The sequence below is a fragment of the Muntiacus reevesi genome, chromosome 5 (assembly GCF_963930625.1).
Source record: "Muntiacus reevesi chromosome 5, mMunRee1.1, whole genome shotgun sequence".
Classification (NCBI taxonomy): Eukaryota; Metazoa; Chordata; class Mammalia; order Artiodactyla; family Cervidae; genus Muntiacus; species Muntiacus reevesi.
This window is the reverse complement of record NC_089253.1, coordinates 31,368,021-31,391,905: the sequence shown is the minus strand read 5'-3', so window position 1 is coordinate 31,391,905 and position 23,885 is coordinate 31,368,021. Positions and strand designations below refer to the sequence as shown.

Here is a 23,885-nt window from a genome sequence, read left to right as displayed (position 1 = left end):
CTTATTGTGTTTTTCTTTTTCATTTTTATTGAGTGAAGTAAATAAGTTTTATTATGTTTTTATGATTCTTTCATGTCTTTCTGTTATTATTCTGCTTGTGCTTTTTGCCTGTTTATCTTTTGGTTGTTGAATTTTAAAGATTTATAGGCACCTTTTATATATATATATTAAAGAAATTAACCCATTGTGATAGGTTCCAAATATTTTTACTTAATTAATTACATTTGACTTTATTCATAATTAAAGACTTTTTTTGGTTAGGAAAGATTTTTAAATTTGTATGTAGTAAAATGTATCAGTCTTTTGTGGTTTTAAGGCTTCTTAAAGTCATATTTTGAAAGGACTTCCTCACAGTGAAGTGATCCAAAGATTTCCCAGATTTTCTCTTTTGGTTTTATCTTTACATTTAAATCTTTGATCCATTGGGAATTAATTTCAGTGGATGAAATGAGGAAGGGGTTAACTTTAATTCCATCTCCTCACTATTTCTTTGGAATGACTAACGTGGTCAGTAGATTAAAACTACATAGTTTTTGGAGCAACAAAATTAAAATAGTAACACGTAGTATAAGTTATAGTTTCATGGAAAGGAAAGGTACCTTATAAACAAAGTCAGCTCTATGGTTCATTTCCTTTATTTTCCAATATGAAAATTCAAGGGTATCCCAGTAGATGCCTTTTAAACTTTTATCTGGTCAGATTTAGTGCAAAATCAGGCTTGTTAGTAAAAGGCAGATACCCATACAAGGTTGGTACCAGGTTGGTACCAGCATAGCTGTTTTTTAAGTAACAGTTGTGCTGGTTTTGGAGATGCTGTACTTTTCACTCATTTCCCAGTGAGTCATTTTACTGCTCCTCTAAGCGTCTTTATTTGTAAAAATGTTGCATGCTTCTGTTTCTGTAATTGTCAGCACCTTTCTATTTATGACACTTACTTTTTTTTTTCCTTTAAAAAGCCATGGACAGGCCCGGCTGTTGTGTCCCACTTTGGATACTTGAGCAAAAGTGTATATGGAAGTTATTATTGAAGGGAAGGAAAGATGGGTGTTATATTAGAAGGCATGAAGATGGGCAAGTCCCTAGACCTTGCTTATCTTCTCTGTATATTGTGGTCCTCCTTAACTCTGAGATATATAACTGTGCCTTTCATTGTGCTGGGTCCAGCACAATCTAATTTTATGTTTACCTTTCTTAAGTCAGAGATAGAACTTCTAAGTTTAATTAGGTCACATTTGTTTTTTTTGTTGTTTTGTTTCCATTACTCTAGAAGGTGAATTTAAAAAGATATCAGAAAGTGTTCCATGTTTTCCTCTAAAGGTTTTATAGTGTCCATCTTACATTTAGGTCCTTAATCCATTTTGAGCTTTTTTTTGTATACTATGTTAGAGAATGTTTTACCAGCACCACTTATTGAAGAGACTGTCTTTTCTCCATTGTATGTACTTATCTCCTTTATGGAGGAAACCTGTATGTCTCTGATATTCTTGTTTCCTCCTCTTATGGAGGAAATCATAAACAAATGAAAAGACAACTTACAGAATGGGAGAAAATATTTGCAAATGATGCAACTGACAAAGGATTAATTTATAAAATACACAAGTAGCTCATACAGCTCAATATTAAAAAAAAACACAACCCAATCAAAAAATGGGCAGAAGACCTAACTAGATATTTCTGCAAAGAAGACATGTAGATGGCCAACAGCCATGTGAAAAAATGCCTGACATCACTAATTAATTATTAGAGAAATGCAAATCAAAACTATAATGAGGTAGGTATCACTTTACTCTGGTCAGAATGGCCATCATCAAAAAGTCTACAAATAATAAATGCTGGAGAGGGTGTGGAGAAAAAGGAATCCTCCTGCCTGGTTGGTTGGTGGGATTGTAAATTGGTACAGCTACTATGGAGAACAGTCTGGAAGTTCCTTAAAAGACTGCAAGTAGAGTTTCCATATGATCCTGTAGTGCCACTCCTGGGCATATATCTGGAGAAAACTATAATTAAAAAAGATACATGCACCGCATTGTTCATAGCACTATTTACAATAGCCAAGACATGGAAGCAATTGGAATGTCCATTGACTGATGAATGGATAAAGAAGATGTGGTACATATATATAATGGAATATTACTCAGCTTAAGTTAAAAGAAGTAATGCCATTTGCAGCAACGTGGATAGACCTAGAGATGATCATACCGAGTGAAGGAAGTCAGACAGAGACAAATGTCATATGGTATTGCTTATATCTAAAAAAAGAAATACAAGTGGACTTATTTACAAAATTGAAGTAGACACACAGAAAAAAAATTTATAGTTACCAAAGGAGAAAAACAGGGGGGGAGGGATAAATTAGGAGGTTGAGATTGACATATACACCCTACTATATAAAATAGATAACCAACACCTACTGTATAGCACAGGGAACTATTCTCAATAATTTTATAATAGCCTATAAGGGAAAAGAGCTTGAAAAAGAATACTCAGACACACACACTCACACACATACGTATAACTGAATCACTGTGCTATACACCTGAAACTAACAGGACATTGTAAATCAGCTGTATTTCAATTTAAGGAGAATGTGAATAGACTTTGTATCCTACTGTTGTGTGAAAATTGTATAAATTTTAATTATGTTGAATTGGTTCACAATGCTTTTCAGGTCTACTTTATCTAATAAAAATTAAATAATAAAGTCAGGTAGAAAAAGGACATAGATAAGAAAAGTCTGAATCTTGAAAAATTCTAATTTTAACTTAATAGCTAGAAATCTTGAGAAGAGAGAAATAATTATTAAGTGACTAGGAATTGGTGCAAACTCCCCTGCATTTGGGTCGTGTGTTTGGCCATGTAGGTCATGCAGCCGGCAGCAGTGGGAGGGGTCCGGTGTCCCAGGTGTAGCAGTCTGACACATTGAGGGTGCTTCCTGGGACTTCCTGTCTTTGCCTCAGCTGTAATTAACCTTGCACGTAATAGCCTGTGGCCCGGCATGATCACGTTATTACTGGCGCCCCGGCCACATACCTGTGTGTACATCAGTAGAGCTGAACAACCTGGACACTGCTCTGTTTTTGCCCATGCCTTGAGGTTTAAACTTCTAAGATACACGATGGAGCCCGAAAGTGAGGGTAGCACATTGGGAGATGACAGTGTGTTTTGGTTGGATTCGGAAGTTATAACCCAGGAGACTGGCAGTGAAGAGGGAGAAGGGGAAGAGCATTTCAGGTAAATACGGAATTCACAGTCCGTTCTTTCTGTCTGTCTCACCTTTGTCCCTCTCTCCACCTCGCTCCCCTGTGCTCCCCAACCCTCCCATCCTTTTTGTTTTAACCTCCTTTCAGTAAGGTTTCTTTTCTCTGGGGGAAGATTTGGAGCTGAAGAGGACGGGTTTCTAGTTGGGTATGTAGCATTCCTCATTCCACAACTTGCCCTGAGCTTGTAAAAGGCATTTTAAATGACTTGTTAGAACACCAGGAGGAGAAGGTGTTAGACAGGTTTTGTAGTAGCATTTCAGGAATTTCAGGTAGAGACTCATAATGAACTATTACCCCTTCCTGTATCTGATTTGCGCCTAACAGAAGTGACTTGCATCTGAATCTAAGAGATTTTTCTTCCTCTTTTTCCTTGGAATATGTTCGTGTGTGTGTGTGTGTGTGTGTGTGTCTGCGACTGGCTGCTTTTGTTCCCTTATTCTTATGTACGAAACATTTTGGTTATGTCCAGATTAATTATTTCATGGATCAAAGCCTCTGACCTTATATTTCACTTACCTTATAGCTCTCCTTCTCCCACCTGCCCCAGGTATGATCTCTAATTGTATCTTCATAAATGAAGTGTTTGGGACGGCCACCTGATTAAGCAGCTCTCCAAGTTCAGTGCATTAGTGAAGAAAGAGGTCTCACCCTGCTTGTACACACAGTACCATTTGCGTGTTAATTTTGTTGTGCTGTTATAAATTTTAGGAGGCCTTATTCTGGCTTTTCTTTTTCAACAGGTGTAACAAATTAATTCTTTTGGAGATACTAAAAAAAAAAAAACCCTCGAAGAAGTTTGTACTACATATTATCACTGCCACCCACATGGGCAATTAAAACACCTTTTACAGTTTTATCTATGGGTAGTTGGGTAGGAGACCGGATCATTATTTTCATCAGATCTTGTCTTTAGTGTTCGAAAAAGAGTCCTTTCCTTCCTCAGTGGATTTCTTTATTCACAGATTTTACTTTTAAAGTCTAGGTTAAATGACAGACGAGATTGTCTATTGGGGCTTCCCTAGTGGCTCATTCTGTAAAGAGTTTGCCTGTGATGCGGGAGACCTGGGTTCTGACCCTGGGTAGATCCTCTGGAGAAGGGAGTGGTATTGTAGCCTGGAGAATTCCATGGACAGAGCAGACAGGGGGCCACAGTCCATGAGCTTGCCAAGAGTCGGACATGACTGAACAATGCCTAACACTTCACATATATCACACTGAATGTTAGGAACTCTTGATAACCACTGATTAACAAATTGAGTGTGGGTTAAAATGAATAGGAAGTATGTTTTAAAGTTTAAAGAATAATTCACAGTGTTCAAAGTGTGAAAGTTTGAAAATGAACATTTCATTAGCATGTGAAATTCCTTTTTGTATCAACTTTCTCATTCTCTCTATGGTTTTTATTTTAGCCTTTCTCACTGGCCTCAGCTGCTCCCAAGGTGTGCTCATGTTTCACATCGCATATTCTGTAGTTTTAAATGTGATCTGTGTGTCATGAACAGTCGGTGGGAATAAGGTATTTATTGTGTGAGAACTGTTTGGCCTAGTGTTAAAATCGTGGAAGTTATTTCGGCCTGTTTGTCAAAGGAGGAGACAGCCTGGTCCTTGTTGTGATGGACTGGGTTCCAGGATCCTCCATTTACTTGCGAGGCAACAGGAGGCAGTCTGGGGTTTTCTTTTGACAGGTCATCTGTGTAGGCCTGAGTTTTTCTTCTCCTTAGGAGCATGGGACCACATTTTCATTCCCGAGAAACTGAGTTAGGTGGTGCATTGTTTTAGGAAACCCTGATACATAGGGCATTTGTCCTGTTGACAATATTATTTCATATCTGATTGTCATCATGACTCTCCCAAACCAAGTATGTCTTTGAGATTTGATCTTATTTTATTTGTAATGGTGACAGAGATCAAGGCAAGGCCACGTTTCATGTATTGTTTTTCACCTATTCAGCAGTCAGACATGAGGAAATGCGCAGCAGAGTGCTTGCATAGTGTTCACCCTGGTGTTCCAGCTGAGATGCCTTGCAGAAAAAATGTGTGTGGGTGTTGAAGGTGAGGGTTGGATACTGGGAGTTGTAGCTGTAACCTTGAGAAAAGCAATGGTAAACTCAGTGTTGTGTGTGACAGTTGTTTTTGTAAAATCAGTTTAATAGTTAAAAAGTACAGAAATGTTTTACCTGTTTCTTTAAAATCTGTGCTGATATACATTAACTAAAATGTTGTTATGATTACAGTCTAATTTCCATGCATGCACACACTCAGAAAAAGGGCAGAAGATTGTATACTATTCTTTTTCTCCGAATAACTTATGTATTAGATTTAAAATTCATTCTTTTTTTTTTTGCATTTTTTAAAAACTTTTAAAATTTTGTTTTGGAGTATAGCCAATTAACAAGTAGGTATTGTTATTTCCCATTTTCCAAATGAGGAAATTGTAGCTCAGACAGCCACATAAACCATATTGTCAGTATGTGTAGATAAGTGTAACTAATTTTGAAAGTAAAAGACTTCAGTTTGATAAAAAAAATTTTTATATCTGTTGCTAAATGTTATTTTCTAGTAAATAACAACCTTTAAGAAGCAACAGCTTATTTCTCAGTTCTGAGATTCCTTCTTTGAGGAATTTTTGAGCACTGGTGATACATCAGTTATGTAGCCAACATAAAAGTGAAATAGTGCATGCAACAATGTGAGCTTTTAAAGATATGACCTGGAGGACACCTGGGAATTGTTACTGACTCACGATCATGAGAGGATCTAGTTTTTTGGCATTTGAGGGCAGAAAGGTTTATCATATGACCTTGATTAGTGTTCTCTAGTATCACATTATTGTAGATACATAGCCTAGTATGTATGACAATGACATAGAGTTTGAAACATTTACTGAGATGATATGTGTGTATAATTAAACCACATTTTTAAAACTTGCATACCTTTAAAAATCAGAGTCTACAGATGCCCAGATCTCACTCAGATCTTCACTTTATCTCCATTATAAGACAATTGTTTTTAAGAAGAGAAGCTTCTGACTCTAGTTAAGCTAGATAATTTGGCGTACATATTTTAACTTTTTTGAAATGTGTTTGTTGGTTTATAGCATCATAAAGCTAATAATAAATGGTTCATGCATTTGATTGTTGGTTAGTTGGTTGCTTTATTCATTCTCTGCCTTATTTGAAATGAGGTAAAAGAAGATTTTGAATTAAAAGATTTTGCAGCAGTACAAATAGGTAACAAGGAATATGTTCGTTCTTTCAGATCTTTCAGATCTAGATCTTCTTTCAGATCTAGAATGGCTATTTTATTTTATTTTATTTTTTAGGTTGGCTATTTTAATGGCTAATTTCCTCTGGAAACTCACAGTTCTTTGCTTTTAATATGCTTACTGTTCTTTTGTCTTCTGTAGAAATTTCTCATTTTAGGAATCCCAGCATAGAGAGGTAGCAATAACAGCTTATCATTGACATATATATCAGTATCACACCCAGACCTATTTTAAACTCTGTGATTTTTCATAGTCATCACACCCTTAATAATCTGTTATGTACAATACCCACCCCCCAAAATGTGCATTTTGCAAAAAAACCAAAAAAGATATTTCTGTTACTCTGTAACTTTGGATATGTCATCTGGGGTATAATTTACTCCCTGAAATATTCTTTCAATATGAGCTATAACTTTCACCCAAAGTCATCTCATCAGTATCACATAAAGAGTAAATTTAATGGTAATCGGAGTCTGATATGAACATCGCTTAATCTCAGAAAATTTTGTTCAGTGTTGGAGTCTAGTCATTAGGCTGTCCTTTTTAATGGATGAAATGAGTCTATCTTAACCATGAAGCATGCTAGTACAAGACTTTCTTGGTATTTCACTAATTAAACTCTTTGGGATGGAATCCAGGGTGAACCTTTCTTACATCTGTCTGTATGAGGTTTTTTTTTTTTTTTTTTTTTTTTTTTTAATATATAAGAAGGGCCTGAAAGCACAGAAAGTTATAAAACTATATCAGAGTTCCTGATTATTAAGTTGTGTATTTAAAGTTAAAAATTTTAAATCTTATTTCTCCTTAAGTTTTGGATTCAGCTTAAGCATTAAGCCCCCGCAAACAGTCAATTGCACGTTCAAACTTAGTAATTAAAATTCCTTGAAACACTTAAAGCTCTGTTTATAAATGTAGTACAGTCAATATCCTTTAAAAATATATATAAAGCGACAAACCTGGGAAGACTGCAATCAGAACAAGGAAAGCCTTTCTAGATAGTTAATGTTAGAAGTTGCCTGTTACACTTTTACTTTCCATTAGTGATTAGCTTCCTTTCCACGTGCTCATATTTTCAAATCAGTTTCTTTCACTCCCATGTGCTGTTTCCCCTCATCTTAGCTCTCTCTTTCTTCCCTGTTTCCCTTCCTTTTAAGATAAGGTCTTTAGAGTACTTCTCTTAGTCCCCTAATCTCTGATGAGTCTTTTATCGCCATTTTGCCCCTGCTTACCTGGTGGCTTAGGTAATCCTTCCCCCTGCAGTGCAGTCAAAGCAGGTTCAATCCCTGGGTCGGGAAGATCCCCTGAAGAAGGATATGGCAACCCACTCCAGTATTCTTGCCTGGGAAATCCCATGGACAGAGCAGCCTGTTGGGCTATAGTCCACATGGTCGCGAAGAGTCAGACATGACTTAGCGACGATACAACAAATTCTGTCCCCACTCCCAAGCCCAGTGTTTTACTGAAATGATTTTACTATGTTTTGCCATTCAGTCAGATTTAGTTATATGTGTCATTGTTTCCTCTCCTTTTTAATCATATTCCATCTTAATGTGTCTGTTCTGGTCCATTTGTTACTTAGTTGATATTTTCTTGAGTCTTTTGTTCAGATAAGTTCTATGAGTGATGTACTCTGATTTCTTGCATATACTCACTGCTATTTTTTTGTTCTTTTCCTTAACTTATTCTTTCAGAATGCTTGTAAAATTATCTTTTTATTCTTAGTTATGTGTATTTTGTCATTAAGTCTTCAATTGGACCTCAGTGACTTTCAGTCTGTAGACTTAAGTCTTCATATTAGGAAAGATTTTTAGAATTTTATTATTAATTTAATTATTACCTCTTTTATCAGTAATAATTTTCTCCTCATGGAATCTGTTTATTGCGTATTTGATCACCTCAGTGTTTCTTTCATGATGTATCTGTCATTGTTGTTTTTCAGTCACTAAGTCATGTCTGTTTGTGACCCCATGGACTGAAGCACACCAGGCTTCCCTGTCCTTCACTATCTCCCTGAGCTTGCTCAAACTCATGTCCATTGAGTTGATGATGCCATCCAACCATCTCATCCTCTGTTGCTCCCTTCTCCTCCTGCCTTCCATCTTTCCCAGCATCAGGGTCTTTTCCAATGAGTCAGCTCTTTGCATTAGGTGACCAATTTACCTTCACATTTTGATTTTATGATTTGAGGTATTTCTTATACTTCTCCTTTAGGCCATTAATTTCATCTTTTTCTTTAATCTTTCAGATTCAGTTTGAGTGGAGAAGTAATTTTTAAGTGTTCTTGTTCTTATGTATCACTGACTTAATATTTATATAATAATGGATTTAGGTTATTGTCTTTCTGCTTTAACTTTAACTCTGCTTTAACTTTAACTTAGCCTGTGCGCTAAGTATGCATGTTCTGTTTGTTCTGATGGAAAGAATCGTAGCTTTTTACTGCTCAGGTCAATATCGCCCGTCTCTGTCTCCCCACCCCCACTTCGGATTTTCTCCAGTGGTCCCATGATGCTATATAGCTTTTGCCTTTCTTTTTTTAGGTGAACACACCCTTGTTATAGCCCTAGTCCCCCTAATTGATTGTTAAATTTATTTACAGAGTGATTTTCCAGTTTTTATTAATTCCTTGGGGGCAAGTACCTCTTTTGTTGTGGGGAGAAGTGGGAGTATAGCCTCCTTGAACCTCTGTTATTCTCCACTGGTTTACCTGTCAGTGTGATCCCATTTGCTTCTTTGTCTTCCAGAAGTTGAAGATTTCTGGCCTGCTGATCCCACCCAGTGTTAATCTTTTAAGGATGTATTTTCCTTTTATTTGGCTTACTGCCTTTTCAGAGACTTAGAGAAGGAAAGTTCTATTTCTTAACGTATATGCAGTCTTGAATGGAAAGTTCACTGGTAGCCTTTTTCACGGCTTTTGAGGGAGAGCTTCTGAGGGGAGCATTCAGTGAGGCAGGATCTTGGTGTCTGCCACCCAGTCCAGTGGGTCTCCAGAGGTGAGAATTGCTTGTTTCAGGGTCCTCTTCAGGCTGGGAGGTGGGATCTTCTAGTAGAAAGTGGTCCAACACATCTGGAATGCCTGAGATGTGTTAATACATTTCAGTTTTCCCATTTGCAAAACAGGGCTACTAACAGTATATCCGAGAGTAACCAGTTAGAAGACGTTGGAAGAAAAGGGGCCATTTTTAAGAGCAACAACAAAAATGAAATGCTCAGAAACAAACTTACTAAGGAACTCTAAGATCTATGTGAAGAAAATTTAAAATATTGCTGAAGGACATAGAAGTTTGGAACAAAAGAAAAGATATATACCTTGTTCATAACATAATAGTCAATATCATAAAGATGTTAGTTTATTATAAAGTTAATATGATAATAACAATGCTTTTTTAAAAACCTAGGTGAATTGGTTTTGAAATAAATTGACCTTGACTAAATAACTGAGTCAAGAAACTTTGGGGAGAAGAACAAAGCAAGGATAGGAAGCGGATTAGTGCAACCAGATATTATGGTATGAAGTCTCAGTGATTAAAACCTTGTGGTACTGGTATGAATAGAGGGCATAAGGGGGTGAAATGGGAAGCCTAGAAATTTACCCTAATATGTGGGAAGATATGGTAAAGATGGCCTCTCCAAAGCCAACGGGAACATTATGTACTATTCATTGAATTCTTTGGGGGGAAAACTGAATATGCATCTGTGAAAAATAAGGAAAATTGGAGACCTGCCTCATACCAGGGATAATTTCCAAATGATTGAAGAAGGTACAATGTATTAAATGAAACCACGAAAAATTCAAAAGAAAACATGGGAAAGCTTAAAAAAAATAGGTTTTGGATCAGGGATGGCATTTTGAAATGACTTAAAATGTAAAACTCAGGGTTGTGAAATTCAGCTACATAAAATATAAAACATCTGCATTATAGAAAACAAAATAAGCAAGGACAAATGATAGCCTGTTAAAAATACTTGGAATTCATATTACAAATGAAGAACTAATGTCTTTAAAGAACTTAAAAAGAGATAAGAAAAAGACCAAAAATCCAACAGAAAAATGGGCTACTTTATAAAAGGAATTTTTTTTTCATCATTGAGTGTTTGTCTTTCATATATACTTGAACATATCTTGAGATGACATCTTATAAACTTGTAGTATAGTTTGTAATAGTGAAAGATTGGAAATAATTGAAGAATTCACTAGTAATGGATGAGTTAAATTATGGAATATCTATGATATTCCACAGTGGAATATTGCACAATTGTAAAAATAGCAAAGAAGCTCTTTATATACTGATATGGAAAGTCCTTCAGAAAATATTAGAAAACTACACAACAGTGTGAAACATGATAGTTTTTATGTAAAAAGTATTGCAGTCCATGGGGTTGTGAAGAGTTGAGCACAACTTGGCTACTGAACAACATGGCCTTCCCTGGTGACGCAGTAAATAATCTCCCTGCAATGTGGGAGACCATGGTTTGATCCCTGGGTCGGGAAGATTCCCTGGAGAAGGGAATGGCTGCCCATTCCAGTGTTCTGGGGGCTTCCCTGGGGGCTCTCATGGTGAAGAATCTGCCTGCAGTGCGCGTGAGACCCAGGTGTAAAGAGTAGGGTGGAGGTGAAGGAATAAAGTCATTCTCCTATTTTTTACACAAAGAGTAGTATATTTATGCATTGCTTTTATACTTTGCTTTTTGTGGATATAGTCTTTAAGAAAAATATATATTCTTTATGAATATATATATATTCTTTATGAAAAATTACATATATGAATATATATATATTCATAAAGTCTGAAAGAACATATAAAGTGGGGAATTTAATGGGCAGACTGGAGACAGGGAAGGGAGGAAGATTTTTTGCTATATACCTATTGATACTTTTTTAGATTTTTGCATGATAAAATTGTACATACTAAGAATTTTATCAGGCATTTTCATTTGGAAATCACCAAAACTCTGCCTTCAGTAAACCTCTGTCCATTTTCACCACCAACATAGCTAACTCTGTTAGTGTTAGAAGTTCAGTTTCTTTATTTTCTGGGAATTCTGGGAATATGAGATTTATGTAAGCACTTAATAGACCATATAAACCAGATGGAACAGAGCTTTAATATTTTAAGGGACTTTACAATCTAATATATTAATTTGCTCTGAAGGTAGGAAAGTATAACTCCCTATGATGACAGATACTAACTTTTATCACTTACAGACACATAGCCACCTTGTAGCTTCAGTTTTATAACTTAAACAGAACACCGAACTGACCACTTCAGGTGCATCTCAGAGATGTTCTTCTCTTCAGTAGAATTTAAATACAGTTCTTTCACAAGCAGACATAAATAGACTAAAACCAGAAATAAACAGAAACAAAGGCTGTGGGGAATGAAAGAGAAAAGCAGAGTAGTATTGCTGCTTGGAATTTACTCCAGAGATCAAGAAAAGATATGCTTGTGAGTAAGCAGCCCCTAAGGTCACTTCTCAAGCAGTGTGTTTCTTAGACTTCTCTTGGAACTTTTACACTATCAAGTATAGTTTTTTATGTTATGAACAAGAATCTCAAAAAATATAAAATGAGTGTGTGTCAGAATCAAATAATTTTTTAATGGGGGAAAAAACAAGTTGGTAAAGCTTGTTCCCACAATTTAAAGAAAGTGGTGTTCTCTCTTTTTCCTTTGGATTGGAAATATCCAGGTCTGGACGTACCCTTTGGATTGTAGTCATTGGAAGGCTTTCTTAGAAATGGGAGTTCTTATCACAGTCTTTCATGTTTTGGTCTCTAGGAAGATGAAGTCCTCAGTACATTCTGAAGAGGATGATTTTGTTCCAGAACTCCACAGAAACGTTCACCCTCGAGAGCGGCCTGACTGGGAGGAAACACTTAGTGCAATGGTAAATCAGTTCTATGCATGTGTGTATGTATATTTTACTTACATAAAGAAAAGGAACAGAGGAAGCATTACTCACAGAAATAAAATTTTTTGCTGTTGCTTTACTCATTTATTCAGGAAATACCTGTTGAGCAAATAATCTATTCAAGGCACTATTCTAGACTCTCGGGCAGAGCTGTGAATAAAACACACACATTTCCTGCCTTTATGGAGCTTGTATTTTAATTAGGTAGGAGACGTAGCAAATAATTAAATGTATAGTATGTCATGCGGTGGTACATGCCATTGTAGAAATAATGCAGAGTGGTGGGGTCGCGAGTGGTGGAACGCAGTTTGAAGAAGGGTTGCTCGCTATATAGGATAGCAAGATGGCCTCGAGGGGAAGTTAAGATTGGAGCAGACACCTGAGGGGTGTGAGGGAGTGTGTTTACCTGGGAATAGATCATTTTAGGCAGTGGAAGAACAAGTTAAAGGCTGTGGCATAGAATTAAAAAGCAAGTTGGAAGAAACATGAGTAGGATGTGGCCGAAACTGAACTGGGAAAAGATGAGATCAGAGAAGTGGTTTCTTGTAGTCCATTATATGAGGACTTTGGTTTTTTATGCTGAGTAAGCTGGGAGAACGTTGGATGATTTTTAGCCAAGAAGTGACATGATCTGGCTTAAAATTTTATAGGAAATCTCTCATTGATGTGAGTAGGCTAAAGAAGGAGGCACAAGAGGAGGAGATAGGAGATCAGTTGGAAGATTGTTATAATAGATGGACAATGATGGTAGCTTGAACCAGGATGGTAGATATAAAAAATGGCTAAACTCTGGATGTACCAATAGTTTCACAGTAAAGCCAGCTTTTTTTTTTTAAGCTAAGGAATGAATATAGAGAATGAGATAGAGATGTCAAGGATGACTTCAAGTTTTTTGACTGATCAACCTGAAGAATGGAGTTTACATTCACTGAGATACTGGAAAAGCAGTTTTAGTTTGTTTATAGTTAGGTGGAAAAATCCTTTGCAGTGTAGTTTTTCCCCATAAGTTTGAGTTATCCATTTAATCTTTTATAACTTTGTAATTCATATCCATCAATAAGAACAATGAAATTTGTTTTGTGGAGAATAACATTTTACTTAATTAAAGTTAAAAGTTAGTGATTCTTATCCAAATTGAAGGCAAATGTTCATTTGTCATTGTAGGTTTGTGATAAGATTTTACATATTTTATTTTTGAAAATGCCTTTTCACTCAGCGATTGCCGAATACTTACTTCATTTTATTAGCATATGATTTTACTTGAGCATATTCATTGTTTATAAGGCATTTATAGAATTCTGTTAGTTTCTTCTCTTGATATTTTCCTTTTAGCATAATGTTCCATTGCAAATTTCTACTCTAAGAGATGTGAAATAGTCTAGTCAAAACAAACAGGCCCCACACACCTCCCTGTTGAATCAAGTAATCCCTGGAGGTCCCAGCATGCCATTGAAAGGCTATTCAATAAATTCTTTTTATTGAATAAAATCTTTCACATGTAAAAATCTTTCACAGTTTTCTTCTATATTTTGATAAACTACATTGAGTTTATTGAATGGGAAGAAAGGTGATATTTGTTGTGTGGTAGTTCATTTACTCTGTATTAAAATGTCATATGCTGCATACATGGAAAGTGACTGAATTCTGTTTCCTGGAGTCCCATTGGTTTGTCTATGGAATTTACCGTTTGTATCATATGTTTTTAATATCTTTTATTTTTACATTGGTACTCATTTTTTTATGTGTAAACTTCTTGAAGGCAAGTGCTATAAGTCTATGTTTTCTTTAAACATGATTATACTCAATAAATAGTACATTGCAGGGGTGCAGAAAGTATACAGTGAATGAAAGGATATAAATGAGATTTGAACTGCTATTTTACTACACTTTCTCTAGAAAGTTATACTAATTTTAATGAGGAAGTAAGAGTAAAGAAAGTTGGGAACCTTTTTCTCTTTCAATAATAGTCTGTATTAAATATTATGTTGAGAATAAAGATTATTATTAAGAGAAACCCTTATAAATGTTTCTCCAAAACAATTTCATGTATTTAATGTTTTAGTAGCTTTAGAAATAAACGTGTGTAAGTGTAGAACTTTTATTGATTTGTGTTGTGTGGCCAGAATATTAGTTTTTTAATACATATCTAAAAGAAAATCAGAGATTTCTGAATTAAGAATTCTAAAAATTTTGTAAATAATCATTTTTGAATTGAGATATAATTGTTATATTATGAATTAGTTTCAGGTATACAATATAATGTTTCTGTATATGTGTATATTGTGAAATGTTCACCATAAGTCTGGTTAACATCCATTACCAATACATAGCTGCAGATTTTTTTTCTTGTGATGAGAACTTTTAAGATTTACTCGTTTAGCAACTTTCAAATACGCGATACTGTAAATTTTGTGTATTTACTATAGTAACCACACTGTACTTTGTATACCAGGACTTACTTATTTAAATGGCTGAAGTTTGGACTCTTTGACTACCTGAATCCATTTTGCTTACCTATCTTTATAGCCACCAATCTGTTCTCTGTATCTTTGGTTCAATTAAATTAATCACATTTTTAAAGCTTCCACATATAAGTGAGATCATATGGTATTAGTCTTTCTCTTTTTCATGTATTTCGCTTAGCATAATGCCCTCAAGGTCCCCTTATGTTGTCGTAAATGGTAATATTTCTTTCTTTTTTTATGGGTGAATAATATTCCTTTGTTGTATATATATACATTTTCTTTATTCATTCATCAATCAGTGAATACTTAGGTTGCTTCCATTTTTTGGCTAATGTGAATAATTCTGCAATGAACAAAGGGGTACAGATACTTTTTCAAATTAGGGTGTTCGTTTTCTTAAGATAAATACCCAGAAATGGAATTGCCGAATTATATGGTAGTTCCAGTTTTCAGTTTTTGTGGAACCTCCATAATGTTTTCTGAAGTGGCTGCACCAGTTTGCATTTATACTACAAGTGCACAAAGGTACTGTTTTCTCTTTTCTCCACATTCTTGCTGATGCCTGTTTTTTTATCTTTTTGATAGTAACTGTTCTAACAGGTATGAAGTGATAACCTGTTGTGGTTTTGATTTGCATTCCCTGATGGTTAGTGGTGTTGAGTGCCCTTCCATGTACGTGTTAGCTGTCTGTAAGTCTTCTCTGGAAAAATGTCTATTCAGAGCCTGTGCCCATTTTTTTAATTGGATTTTTTTTTTTTTTTTTTGCTATGAAGTGAGTTCTTTTATATTTTGAATGTTAATCTCTTAACAGATATATGATTTGTAAAAATTTTCTCCCATTTTATAGGTTACGTTTTCATTTGGTTGATGGTTTCCTTTACTGTGCAGAAGCTTTTTGGTTTGATGTAGTCTCACTTGTTTATTTTTGTTTCTCTTGCTTTTGCTTTTGTTGTAAAATGCAAAACAGGACCCATGTCAAGGAGCATGCTACTATGTCTTTTCCTAGGAGTTTAATGGCTTCACATATTATGTTCAAGTCTTTAATCCTTTTGGGTAGTTTTTATGTGTGTTATAAGATAGTGGTTCAGTTTTGTTCTTTTGCGTGTGACTGTTCAGTTTTCCTGACACCATTTGTGAAGACACTGTCCTTTTCCTATTGTATACTCTTGATTTCTTTGTTGTATTTTACTGGCAGTATACAAGTGGATTGGTTTCTGGGCTTTTTATATTTTTCCATTCATCTATGTGTCTGTTTTTATGTCAGTGTCATACTGTTTTGACTACTGTAGCTTTATAATATAGTTTGAAATCAGGAAGCTTGATGCTTCCAGCTTTGTCCTTCTTTCTCAACGTTAGTTTGACTCTTCCATGTCTTTTGTGGTTCCACACAAATTTTAAAACTTTTATTTTTATGAAAAATGCCTTTGGAATGTTGGTAAGGATTGCAGTGGATCTAAAGATTGTTTTGAATAGAGTAAGCATTTTAGCAGTATTAATTCTCCTGATCCATGAGCATCTTTCTTTTGTTTGTATCTTTTTTACTTTTTTTTCACCCATGTCTTACAGTTTTCAGTGTTCATGTCTTTTACCTCCTTGGTTAAGTAAATTCCTGGGTATTCTTTTTATTCAATTTATTGAATCTCAGTTGTAAATGAAATTGTTTTAATTTCTCTGTTCACCATTAGTTTATGGAAATGGAACTGATTTTTGTATAGTGATTTTTGCATCATGAAGCTTTACCAAATTTATTCTAACAGTTGTGTGTATGTGTGTAGTCTTTAGGATTTTCTTTATATAATAATATCATGTCATCTGTAAATAGTGATTATAAAACTATCACTTTCCATTTTGGTTGCCTTTTGTTTCTTTTCCTTGCCTAATTGCTCTGGCTAGTACTTCCAGTACTGTATTGAATAGATGTGGCAAGATGAGCATTGTTGTCATTTTCCTGATCTTAGGGGAAAAGTTTTTAGCTTTTCATTATTGAGTATGATGTTATCTGTGGCTGTGTCAGATACAGCCTTTATTATGTTGAGATATATTTCCTCTGTACTTGACTTTGTTGAGAGGCTTTTTTTTCAATATCATAAATGGATGTTGAATTTTGTCACATGTTTTTTGTCCATCTATTGAGATATCATATGTTTTTTTATTCTTCATTTTGTTAATATCATGTATCATGCTGATTGATTTGCAGATGTTGGACCAGGCTTGTATCCCTGGATTAAATCCCACTTGATCAAGGGTGTGTGATCCTTTTGATGTATTGTTAAATTTGCTTTGCTAATTTTGTTTGCTAAATTTGCTTTAGCAATTTTAAAATTGCTAAATTTGTTGAGGCTTTTTGTGTCAATGTTCACCAGAGATATTGGCCTGTAATTTTCTTTTCTTATTGCATCCATCCTTGTTTCACTTTGGTATCAGTGTAACTCTGTACTTTTAAAATGAGTTTGGAAGAGTTTCCTCCTCTTTTATTTTTTGGTAGAATTCACTGGTTAAACCATCTGGTTCTGGACTTTTGTTGATTGGGAGCCTTTAGTTACTGATTTAATCACGTTAGTGGTGATTGAGCTGTAGTACATAAGTCATTTTTAAGTCAAAAGAGGAGTAGTAGTAAACCCTAAAAGAGGCCTCTGTCTTTTTGTGGTTTATGGCTTATGATTTATTTATTACTCTTCATAAATTTGTAGCTAAAACTTAAAGTTTTTAAAGAAATCTCTTTAAAAACTATAGAATTTTTCTAAATTGCTGATTGAAATACTTATTTGCAGTTATTTAACAGTGAAATCATTTAGTAAATAAATATTAGGATCTTAAAGAAATAAGATCAAAAACTTGAAGAGAGAGTTTCACCAGTTTTGAATATTTTAACTTAAATTGTCATTTAAGTTAAATTAATTTAATTTAAATTCTTAGTGTTTTTCCATTCACTTTATTTTTAGTATTGGTCATTGCAAAATTCTCAAAATGGAGCCTGTTAATTCTTGAAATTTTTTTGTTAGAACAATTTCTCACTTCAGTTTCCTTTTCTACTTTAAAGTTAATGTGTTCGAGGCTCGGGGCTAAAAGCAGGTCATGTTGTAGCAAATGAACTTATTCTTGATAAAATAAAATCAATGGTCTTAGTTGAAAATGCTCACACACATGCTAACAGCCAGAGTCAAGAAAATTAAAACCAGTTATAAATTCTGAACTTCCAAAATACAAAAAATTAAAAAGAAGACAAAAGGATGCTCAGTGTTGTCAGCCTTGCTTGTGCTCAGCCACATTCTGTCCCCTTCCTCTGCCTTTTCTCCCTCTCTCAGCCCTCTCCCGGATTCTCCCCCCCAACCATTTCTCTCTCTGTCTCACACACACACATACACACACGCAGAAATTCACACTTGCATACTGCAGTCACACTCACTCGCTCCTGAAGGGTTGACTCTTTTCCGCTCTCTCTCCTTCCTGCCTGCTGGTCGTTGGCGTTCACAGTGCCTGTGCTTTCTCTCTGTGTTAATTTCTTGCCGGATCTTTGCTGTTCCTGCAGGTTCACTGTCGTCTTTGTACAGATGACTGCCACGTCCATAACTCTAACCTGGTAAGCATTCATTTCCCACTAGAAGCTCCTGTAGGAACCACAAACTGCAGATCTTCACGAAATCCCGTCTTTGCTCTCCCTGAAGTGAGTTACTTCTTTTTAACTTTTAACAGGTTACGTTAGTAACGCTGACTGTTCCAGTTCAGAATCTTGCATTTGTTATACATGGTTTCATTTCATTTTTCTTAAAAGCAGGACCTTGACCATTTTGCTCCAGTCACACTGGCCTCCTTGCTGTGTCTCAGACACCCGGAGCACGCCCCTGCTTCTGGGCCTTGCGTCTGTATTTGCTGCTCCTGGGAGGGGCTCTTCCTCCGGGTCTGCGCAGCCTGCCCGGGCTCTGCCTTCAGATCCCCTGCACGTGTCGCGCTTCGGGCTGCCTTTACTTGCGCCTCCAGTGAAGTCCCAGCCCTGTCCTCCTCTCTGTCTTACACTGTTTGAATTTTCTCTGTGGTACTTGCAAATACTGAGTATTTATGATTATTACCTTTCTTTTTCATTAGGGTGTAAGCCAGTTGAGTATGAGGACTTTATCACTGTTGTTTACTGTTTTAGCATCTGTGACCGGCATAGTAAATTATAAGTAAATAATTCTTGAATGAATGAAATTGTCATTCTCTGGACAGATTGAGCTGTCTGTTTCTCCTTGAAAAATATCCTGAATTTTCCTACTTCTTTATATCCTTTCTCAGATATTAAAATGAATTCTTGTCACTTTCCTTTTCTTTTTCTTTTTTCCCATTTCTCTCTTTCTTTTTTTTAAACAAAAGTGAGACCATTGGTACATTTTTCTTAGACTTTTCAATTTTTGGCTTTTCCCTTTTCTACTACCTCCTTTGTCTTAAATGATGTATAATTGACTTACAGTATTCTGTTGGTTTCAGGTGTTCAACACAGTGATTTGATATCTTTATACATTATAAAATGAACCCCAGGATAAATCTCGTTAACACCTGTCACCATGCAGAATCACTAACTGTAGTCAGCCATGCTGTCTATTACATCCTCATGACTAACTTAATTTTGTAGCTGGAAGTTTGTACCCCTTCATCCACTTCACTTGTGTCATGCATGCGGCCACCCTCCTCTCCTCTGGTGACTGCCCGCATGTGCTCTCTATGAATCTACCTCTGCCTTGTTGTGTTCATTTGTTTTGTTTTTTTGATTCCACATATAAGAGAGCAGTTGTCTTTGACTTATTTCACTTAGCACTTTGAGGGCAAAGTTCCTTCATGTTGCTGAAATGGCAGGATTTCATTCTTAAATTTATGGATGAGTAATACTCCTCTTTGTATGTGTGTGATTGTATGTGGGTGGGTTTGTGTTCGTGTGTGTTCTGGGTTAGGGAACATAGACAGGATAAAACATTGCCACTTCTTATTTTTTCAAGTTTTCAGTATCAAATTATGTTTTCCTGAAATGGATGCACTTTAATCTGTGTGGTTTAACTGGTTCAGACTGTGGAGAAACAAATACTTTCCTTATTACAGATGACATTTTTTTTGTTTTTTTCCCCAGATTGTATTTTCTTTTTAACCAGTGAGGATTTCTTTTATGGCTTATATTTAACTTGTATACTCTCCAACCTTATGTGTGAAGTCGCTCAGTTGTATCCGACTCTTTGCCACCCCATGGACTGTAGCCTACCAGGCTCCTCTGTCCATGGGATTCTCAAGGCAAGAATACTGGCGTGGGTTACCATTTCCTTCTCCAGGGGATCTTCCTGACCCAGGGATCAAATCTGGGTCTCCCACATTGGAGGCAGACGCTTAAACCTCTGAGCCACCAGGGAAGTCCTCTTCAACCTTATAGGAAGTCAGTTTATTGCTGGAGATAGATGCATAGGGAATTTAATTGTAAATGGTGGGTGCTTTTCTGAACATGGTATGTTCATTAAGTGGTATGTTCCATAGCCTCTGTTGTCTGTTTAATTTTCTGTTAATGAATGGCACTATTTGTGTAACATTGATATAAATTCTGTTTTGGAAGCATAAATAAGTGATGATTATAACATGGATAAACTGGGAAAATTGTATTTTCCAAGAATGAATGTTACTTAATGAGTATTTCCTAAAGGAGAAATTTCTTAACTTTTGATTGAGAGTGACATAATAAAATGGTTCAAGCTAGGTACTTTCAATAGAAAGATAAGAAAATCTTTTATATCAAAAAATAATATGTAGGTGAAAATGTTAGTTTATCAGACAATTGAGGAATAGTGCTATATTTTCCTTTTAATTTTGTTTACTGATTCTTGAAAGAATTAATGATGCCACTTTTAATGCCTGGTACATTTCTGGACTATGGGAAACTATTGCTGGACAAAACATACCATAGGTATGTTTGAACTGTTGATTCAGTGATTGATTGAATCAGCATGTTGAACTGTTGGTTCAAAAATATTTTCTTAAATCCTTTCATGCTTCTTGAACCATTGGTTCTTCTGCCTAATTATTACCGTTTTGTCCTTTTAGGCAGAGTCTTCCTGTCAGGCCCATTTAGATAGCCTGTGACTTTACCTCTGTGTCCTGTTTCTGCTTGCTGTCTAGCAGTTGTGGTTGCCGAGGTGTGTGTTCCTCGTATGTCTCCCTCTGGGGATCATAGACCTGGCAGGCTTCCTTATTTTCTCCTTGGATGTGTGTTAGGGACAATGGCCTATCTAGCACAGAAAGCCTGTTTGCAAAAGACAGTTAATGTTTTAGCTTTCATTCTGCCAAGTAAAGTCATCACCATTTACCAACCTGGGCCAGTGCATTCTTTTTTTTGAAAACTCCTTTATATTTAAATTTTGAACCAATTTATGAATAATTTACAGAACAAATGTTATAAGTCCATTATGGTAGAAATTTTAATGTGAATTTAAGCATAGCAGTGACATAACTCTTTATGTCAAGTGAATTTCGATGCACAGATATCATAGAAGTTGAAAGAATGTCCAGGTTGTTGCAAAATTTGATATAATGAAGTCCTTTCAGTTGAATGACTGACTAAAGTACCATATTTTCTTTTGTCCTTAAAAATTCATTAGTTACTCATTTTTTTTTAACAGGTGGATGTAATCATCAATCTGAGATGTCATATTAATATATGTGGTCAATTTCACCTGCATTACTAGAATCTCACGTGTTGCATGCTGTTTATTTACATCCAACATTTGATGCGTCTAATCATAGTAAAAAAATCTTTGTCAGTTTTCTCTTTTCTGTTATGGATGAAAAGTGGAAAATATGGAATTCTTACATATATTCAATGAAAACAAAATGCCAAAATCAGCAAGCTTTTAAAGTATTTTTTTTTTCTACTGAGGTATAATTGATTTATAATGTTATATGAATTTCAGGTATGCCACATAAAGTACCTTCTTTAAAGATGATGCAACAATTTGTGCAACATAACGTAAAAACTAGATAATGATTTATTTCACTCCTGCATCAACATCGTAGGTCAGTAGTTGACAAATTTGACTTACTGGCTGCCTGTTTTTGCAAGTAAATTTTTTTTTTTAGCATGAATCTATATTAAGTCATTTACACATGGCTGCTTCTGTGTGGTAAAATAGTTGAGCTATGGGAAGAGACAGTGTGGTCCATAAACTTAAAATATTTATCATCTGACCCTTCAAGAGAAAGTTTGCCAACTCCTTTTCTCGGTCGGTGTTTCCTTTATGTTCATTTTTTTTTAAAGCTGTATTTTTAAAATTTTAGACTTTTCTAGTGTGGTAGGATTAAAAATGATAAGAGGCACTGATGAAGTAATACCTAGGAGTTTGAAGGAACTCTGTCTCAAGATAGAGGAAAAATAATACTGAGATCCTATATTAGATTTATGAAAAGATTCAATAAATCCATAATGTAATTACAAGATGGAATGAGTTCTATTTCATTACTAAAGAGTATAATAACTTTTTTTCCCTTTGGAAGACCTGTAGGACAGAATAAGAAAACTCTGTGAACAATTGATGATGAAACATCAACCCTTATAAATAAACTAAGGAAGTTTAACTGTTGTTAACTATAGCAAGTTTAACCATACTAAGGACAAAAACCTCAGACAAAATGGGTCCAGTTGTTCCTGATGGTGTTTATATATCCAGTGTTAAGTTCATACATTGTTACCTCATATTTTTCAAAAGTCATGGATTTTAACATTTAATCTGTCTTGGCTAGTTTTTTTTTTTTTTTAATAAGAAACATTTTAAAAAGTTGAGATGATGTTATGAATCTCCTCCCTTTTTTATTTTATTGAGATATAAAAGTGAAGTATAACACTATATTAGTTTCAGGTGCACAATAGTATGATTTGATATTTGTATACACTGAAAGATCACAACAATAAGTCTGATTCACATCTGTAACCATACATAGTTAACAGATCTTTTTTTTTTTTCCTTGTGATGAGTACTTTTAAGATCTACTCTCTTAGCAATTTTCAGATGTCCAAGACAGTGTTATTAATTATAGTTACTGTGCTGTATTAAGTTCCCATGACTTATTTGTTTTATTGCTGGAAATTTGTGTCTTGACTTCTTTACCTTTTTCACCTACTCTCTCCCCATTCCCACCTCTGGCAGCCACCAGTCTATTCTCTGTATCTGTGAGCTTGGTTTTGTTTTGTATTGATTTGATTTTAGATTCCCCCTGTAGGTGAGACCATACAGTATTTATCTTTTTCTGACTTAACTTGGCTTAGCATAATGCCCTCAAGGTCCATCTATGTTGTTGCAAATGGCAAGATTTTCTTTTTTTTTTTTTGATTTTGTTCTTTTTAAAGGTTAAGTAGTAGTCTATTGTGTGTATTTATCTTCTTTGGGAATCTCCTCTTAACTCATTTTAAATGCTCAATCCACTTTATTTTCCCCTACTGCATTATTTGACACTGGCTATAGCAGTTGTTTTTTTTGTTGTTGTTGTTACAAGTCATAGTTTGTATAGCATAAGTTTGTTTTTTTAAGGTAGATATTTGGATTTGCTGTTTGTTTTCTCTGGAGTGTGAAGAATCTTTTTATTTTCCAGTTTCTGTTGTTAAAATGATGCAGCTGAATGTATCACTAAAATTAAAAAATGACTAAGAAAACTGGCAGACCAAGGGTAGTTTGGAGGTATTACTTAGAAGCGTCAGGCGAGTGTATGTATGCTCTTCGGTTCTTTGTCTCCTCAAAACAAAGATTTGGAGTCATGGACATTAAAGGCCCTTGGCAGGTCATAGCTCTCGGAGGACAGACCATATTACAGCTCTTAAATAAATCACGGTTACAGCTCAGTGTTACAGCTCTATTTTTTTAGATGATAGCAGGAAAATCCATCTTCGAGGTGTGAGGGCACTTCGATCCAAAGACGGGAAGAGAAGAGCGCCCCATCGTGTGGGGGAGAGAGAGAGTGAAGAGGGCTTTGGCTCCTCTTTTTATATGT

General features: G+C 35.3%; 1 protein-coding gene across 3 annotated transcripts in view; it reads left to right on the top strand.

Moving 5' to 3' along the window:
• The window catches only part of ARHGAP32 (Rho GTPase activating protein 32), a 192,540-nt gene that overhangs the window by 64,073 nt on the left and 104,582 nt on the right, over positions 1-23,885 (top strand). For 2 of the 3 annotated variants that reach the window (XM_065937396.1, XM_065937395.1), the window contains exons 1-2: positions 3,116-3,231; positions 12,300-12,408. In XM_065937396.1, the coding sequence (XP_065793468.1) occupies positions 3,116-3,231; positions 12,300-12,408 (225 nt within the window). Of the gene's footprint in view, positions 1-3,115; positions 3,232-12,299; positions 12,409-23,885 lie in introns of those variants that run through there. The other variant, XM_065937397.1, reaches the window with a different exon arrangement.